This window comes from Seriola lalandi, unplaced genomic scaffold (assembly GCF_002814215.2).
Source record: "Seriola lalandi dorsalis isolate HSWRI2012SDOR001 ecotype SW California unplaced genomic scaffold, Sedor1 jcf7180002054524, whole genome shotgun sequence".
Lineage (NCBI taxonomy): Eukaryota > Metazoa > Chordata > Actinopteri > Carangiformes > Carangidae > Seriola > Seriola lalandi.
The window spans coordinates 1,716,036-1,722,199 of NW_019525077.1; the positions used below are offsets into that span (position 1 = coordinate 1,716,036).

General features: G+C 45.1%; 2 protein-coding genes across 2 annotated transcripts in view; both read left to right on the forward strand.

The window, feature by feature from the left end:
* Nucleotides 1-4,682, forward strand: part of fras1 (Fraser extracellular matrix complex subunit 1) — a 157,166-nt gene extending 152,484 nt beyond the window's left edge. The window contains exons 66-72 of the mRNA XM_087176054.1: nt 95-202; nt 365-524; nt 628-744; nt 873-1,039; nt 1,344-1,549; nt 2,187-2,333; nt 2,624-4,682. Coding sequence (XP_087032180.1) covers nt 95-202; nt 365-524; nt 628-744; nt 873-1,039; nt 1,344-1,549; nt 2,187-2,333; nt 2,624-3,205 — 1,487 coding nt within the window. The 3' untranslated portion in view covers nt 3,206-4,682. The remainder of the gene's footprint in view (nt 1-94; nt 203-364; nt 525-627; nt 745-872; nt 1,040-1,343; nt 1,550-2,186; nt 2,334-2,623) is intronic.
* A 1,065-nt stretch (nt 4,683-5,747) lies between these two features.
* The window catches only part of anxa3a (annexin A3a), a 7,968-nt gene continuing 7,551 nt past the window's right edge, over nt 5,748-6,164 (forward strand). The window contains exon 1 of the mRNA XM_023414326.2: nt 5,748-5,813. The gene's annotated coding sequence lies outside the window, so the exon portion shown is untranslated. The remainder of the gene's footprint in view (nt 5,814-6,164) is intronic.

Below are 6,164 nucleotides of genomic sequence, written 5' to 3' on the forward strand. Positions count from 1 at the left end.
ATGCTGTGTGCAGTCCCTTGTAGTTGTGTTGGATATAAGACAGGTGACCTTGCCCTGACCTCCGGCCTCCTCGGCTGGTGCTTTACATGTGCAGGTATCCAGACTGACAGCGTCCTCTCGGCCAGACTGCAGATCATCAGGATCTACATCAGAGAGGATGGACGACTGGTGATTGAGTTCAAAACGCACGCCAAGTTCAGAGGTCAGTTCACAGGATTTACCTGTTCTAGCTGCAGCAGCCATGATGAGTCCTTATTTACATGGTTTTCATTTAGAAGCGGCCTGTTATTGTATTAATACAACAAATTCTAGCTGCTTCACTGGAATAAAAACACAATTTATTTGTCCGTGTTTCCTCCTCCAGGTCAGTTTGTCCCTGAACACCACACTCTGCCGGGCCACAAGTCCCGCCTGATGGCCCCCGACCACCTCGGAGGCATCGAGTTCGACATGCAGTTGCTGTGGAGCGCTCAGACCTTTGACTCGCCGTACCAGCTGTGGAGGGCGACCAGCTCCTACAGCAGGTCAGTCCATCCACTCACAGCCATGCAGCCGGAGGGCGGGTGCGCCGGCTGAAAACTCCGCCTCACCGTACCTCATGCTGTCTTAATGTGTGTCCTTCAACAGGAAGGACTATTCAGGAGAGTACACCGTCTTCCTGATCCCCTGCACCGTGCAGCCCACTCAGCCTTGGATCGACCCCGGGGACAAACCTCTGTCCTGCACGGCTCACGCTCCCGAGAAGTAAGTCCCGTCACGGCCTGCACGCCGCACAGCTGTGGAGAGTCGTGATACGTCTGTCACAGGAAGTAACAGCTGGTAACCTGAAGCTGAACCTTGAACTATTGTTTGTCTGTGTTGCACTTCGTCAGGTTCCTGGTGCCGATCGCCTTCCAGCAGACCAACCGGCCCGTTCCCGTGGTTTACTCCCTCAACACGGAGTTCCAGCTGTGTAACAACGAGAAGGTGTTCATGATGGACCCGGCCGCCACCGACGTCTCTATGGCTGAGATGGACTACAAGGGAGCTTTCTCCATGGGTATGACGGGACGTTCACTCACTCCAAACAGAACTTCCTCAAACAGAGATTTAGAGATTCTTATTGAGGAACCACAAGCTGCTTCTTGTTCCTTTCTGCCGTACTCCTCTTTCTATTTTTTCTGTACTATTGTTTCCACATTTTTATAATATAACAGATGATTTTTGAATTCATAAAACACAGATAAAATTTACTGGACAGCACACTTGGATAAGTCACAGTTCAGGTTCAGGTTTGAGTCTTTCTCACAGCACAAACTCAAAAATATCTTTCTGAAAACCTGTCCCTCTGCTGCTCTCTGCAGGTCAGACGCTGTACGGCAGGGTGCTCTGGAACCCTGAGCAGAACCTGAACGCAGCCTACAAGCTGCAGCTGGAGAAGGTTTACCTCTGCACCGGCCGCGACGGATACGTCCCCTTCTTCGACCCCACCGGGACGTTGTACAACGAGGGGCCGCAGTACGGCTGCATCCAGCCCAACAAGCACCTGAAGCATCGCTTCCTGCTGCTGGTACTGGTGTTTGTTTGTGTACCCTGCTCTGTGGCTCCTGATCGAAGAGCTGTATTCAAAATGCATGACATGTCCGCTGACCTGGGGGGAAATATCATTACCAGCACCATGATTAAATATTAAGCACGAACATGTTGAGGATTCAGACTGTGTTACCAAATAAAGGCTGGGGAAAAAAGTAGATCATGAATTATTTTCATGATGAAATGTGGTATAATGTGTCTCCACAGCGTTCACTCCATCAGTACAACAGCAGACTCATGTCACGTCTCATTGTCGTCTTGCTTATGACCTAATATTCCTCCTGTAATGTACCTGCCACACCAGTCTGACCAGTCCCACCAGTCTGACCAGTCCGGCCCTCGGCACCTGATTATTTTTTCAAAGATATTCAAAGACTGTGGGTTATTTAAATCACTGACCTTCTTCTCCATGCAAATCAGTCGCCGGTAACAAACCATCGTGCGTTTGTCCTGCAGCTTCTCAATCCCTAAATCTAATAAGCAACACGGCTGCACCTGAACATCACCACTTTAGTGAGCAAAGCTGAATTTTCCAAACACCTGCCGCTGAACTCGTCTCCAGCTGCTCGGAGCTCTAATAAGTTCTTTTCTCTCTTCACGTTTCCCCTGTGCAGGATCGTAAACAGCCGGACGTGTGCGACAGATTCTTCCACGATGTTCCCTTCGAGGCTCACCTGGCCTCAGACCTCCCCGAGCTGCAGTCCATGACGGCCATGCCGGGCGTCGACGGCTTCACGATGAAGGTCGACGCCCTCTACAAGGTGTGTGGGGTCACCTGATGTGACTGATGTTGCTTTAAACTTTATCTTTCTGAATTTAATTTCCCATAGATATAGACTTAACATCTCTCAGACTGTTACGGACCTGATTTCAGTTTTAAGACCCCTGGCTCCTCCAGAGAGTTTGTGTGAATGTGTGTGTGAACGAGACATACATTCATCAAGTGCTTTGAGCGGTCGATTAAAGAAGAAGAAGAAGTTTATAATTAATCAGAGTCCGTCACTAGCTAATGCCCTTTTTCTTCTCTCTCTCTCTCTCTGTTGATTGACAGGTGGAGGCGGGGCACCAGTGGTACCTGCAGGTGATTTATGTGATCAGCCCAGAGTCGCGGTCCAGCCCCAGGATTCAGCGCTCAGTGACCTATCAGCTGAGCCGCCCCAAACGCGACCTGGTGGACCGCAGCGGGCGCCTGACGCTCGACGAGTCGCTCATCTATGACAATGAGGGCGACCAGGTGAAGAATGGCACCAACATGAAGTCGCTCCGCCTGGAGGCCGGGCCCTCCGCCACCTTCAACGCCCACGTGGGCAGCTCGGTGGGCGGGGGCGTGGCCGCCGTCACCCTGCTCGTCCTGGTGCTGCTGGCCTCCTGCTTCCTGTTCCGCCGCTGCCGACGGTCGGCCAAGAAGAAGACCAAGAAGTCACAGAAAGTCTACGAGGAGTATCCGCTCAACACCAAGGTGGAGGTGTGCATGGACAAGTGTGTGGAGAAGAACTTCAGCACCAAACACTGCACGGTGAGGAACATCAACATCCTCAACCGCAACCAGGAAGCCAACAGCAAGGCCAAGGTCAAACAGGTCAACCTGGAGGTCAAACTCCACAACAACCTCAACGACGGCACTGAGGTCTGAAAGACTGACGAGGAAGATTAGAGGAAGAGGAGAAGATCAGGAGGAGGAGGAGGAGGAAGAGGGAAGTAAAAATTAAAAAATAAAAAAAAAGTATTTTCTAAAAGAAAGTTTGTACTTAAGGAGCGAGATGTTTGTTAATGTATTTTTATACCACTTTGAAAAAGGGAAGAGTGTGAAGTGCAGACAGCTACACGGCGTTTTAATCATTTCACAACTGGGCTACCTCAGGAATCCACGAACCAGTCAGCTGCATGAAACAGCCAAAACATCTGCATCCCATCATCCGGACTCTCCTTCTTCTCATCGCTGTTTTACTTGACGTCCGCGTCCTTCTTTAGCACCAAAATGGTGACAGGTAGCTCAGACACTGGTGATTGTTTCGTACAAAGTCGCTTCTCTGCTGTATCCAGTCACGTCACTGCTATTAAACGCCACCGCCGCTGAGGCGGTAGCTGGGGTAGAAGTTTTTTTTTCCCGTTATCCTTCGGTCAAAATTAACTCGAGCGACTTCTGCATCAGCTGCTTCTGACTTCCTGTGAAAAGTATTAAGCAGGCACGGTGTGCTGCTATGGCCTGAGGCGGAATGAGTGCGGAGTGTAAATAATAACACAAATGAATGATAACTTTTCAAGTGCAATTATGCCATAACTTTTGTTAATCCTTCCCTCATGAGCAGGACCTTTTTTTTTTATTACATTATTAAAAAAGTGTATGTCACGCCTTATTTAGAGATATTTGTACTGTCACGTTGAACAAACAGATAACTCTTCCCTTTTTTTTTTTCTTTTGTTCGTACTCTGACAGCTGCCAATATTATAAGTGCCATGCAGTATTTTCCTCATGAATCTCAAAGCGAATCATCCAAAGTGTTTTCTTTTTCTTTCTTTTTTTTTTTTTCTCTCCCAAGAGCGAGAAAAGTGAAAATTTCCACGTGATTGTAACAGAAATCCGACGCCAGAGCAAAAGTTTCGATCCCGTCCGCACGACTGAGCGCTTTCGCCTTACTCCTGTTCTAATGAAAAAAGAATCACTTTTTAAATGATGTATTTTGTAAGAGATGTGCGTCTAGCTGCCTTCGTTCTGCCCAAAGACACAAAACCCACTCACATCTCACTCTTTTCTTCATTTATGTATTACTATCGTACCCTCTTATGATATATTATGTTACGCTCAGCTACTGATGTACCCATGATGTTAAGGTTACTGTAATTTTTTATTGTTTTTTTTTTAAAGTGTATGACACTGGTGGGAGAGCACTGCAAAAGAAAAACAAATCGTTTCTCTCCATTCGTCTCTTTGATTCACCTCCTGTCTTCTTTCAACTGTGCCTATCAAACGACATCGGAACGGGGGAATTCTGGGAAATAACATTATATTTTTTTGGTGCTATCATTTTGTGGAAAATAACTATGATGCTATCAATATGATGCCTGTATTTGGTGCCTTTTTTAGTAATAAAAAAAAATTCTGAAACATGCTACTGCCCCGTATTTAACGTTTATTTTGGCTCATTTTTTCTGTTCAGCTGCTGAAGAAGAAACTAACTTGAAGATTTTTATACAGATATTTTATCATTTTATACATGTGCTGGCTTAATGTCAAATTTGAGTGTTGAGTGTAAGGGCAAGTGACATTTAGGGACAGAGAAAGTGGGAATTCTGTCTGAAACTGACACGTAACATTTATCTTTAAAAAGTATAAGTGGTTTTAATTTTTGTGTGCAGGATGGATTTCTAAATTTAAATCCAAATGCCTATTTAACTCTTTACAATGCTGAGGACATGTCTTGAATCCAAATAAAATCTGAGGATTAAAGGGAAAGTTGGTGTACTTCAGTTGTTGTTCTGTATCTTTAAGAGCTTCCACTAAATAACACATCAACAGGTGATATCAGAAGGTTGTTCCAATCTTTAATCTTATGAAACTCTTAATCCTTTCTCACATTATTTCTTTATTTCTCATTTTCCACCAAAACCTTTATCTAAAACTCATATTTAATATTTCACACGAACTTTTATCATTGAAAGAATGGAAAAATGAATGTGAAGTAGAATCAGCTGTAAAACTACCAATAAAATTGATTCTAATATTAATCAAAATGTGTAGAGGCTACAGTCCTCGCTGCAGTTGGCCCCGGTTCGAGTCCCGCATCGGACAGCCTTTACTGCATGTCATTCCCCCTCTCTCTGCCTCCCCATTTCCTGTCTCTCTCCACTATCCTGTCCAATAAAGGCACAAAAGCCCAAAAAAATATACTTTAAAAAAAAAAAAATCTATAGACAGCTCAAAAAAGAAAATGCCACATTGATAAAACAGAACAAGTATAAAGAGGAAAATGGCAAATTAGAAAAGAGAAACCAAACAATAACCGAGCCTTAAATAAATCAGCATGAGTAATTGAAAAGTGACAACTACTGTGTTTCATATAAAAGGCGATTTAATTGCTCTAAAGGTCATATTTAAAGTTTACGAGCTGCCCCTGAAGGCCACACCTCCCTGTGCGGAGTGGGCGTGGTCAGATGACTCCTCAGGTGGATCTCCCAGTTTCCGCAGAGACTGAAGGAGTGGCGGGAGACGTGTCCGGTTCAGGCAAAAACAAGAACTCCAGGTGAGATTTTCTGCAGTTTCTTAGTTTGTAAATGAACTTTTAATGTTTCAGCTCCATCTTTGATTCTTTGGAGTTAAAAGTTTGTACGAAGATGATTATTTTTCTTCTGAAGGCATCATCACCTGAGCACAAACTTAAGTCTATTCATTCTGTTCTCATAAGAAAGTGTCGCAGTGGCGCTTACTGACAATTTTTTTTTATTATTATTTCCTTCTATTTCACCAAACGAGCCAGTTTTCTCCCTGTGTTTACCTGTGGTTACTTGTATTTTACCATGTTATGTGTCTGTCTCCTGTAGCATCCGTGTGTCACATTATTTCCGGTCGTATTTTCGGGGGGGGGGGGGGGGGT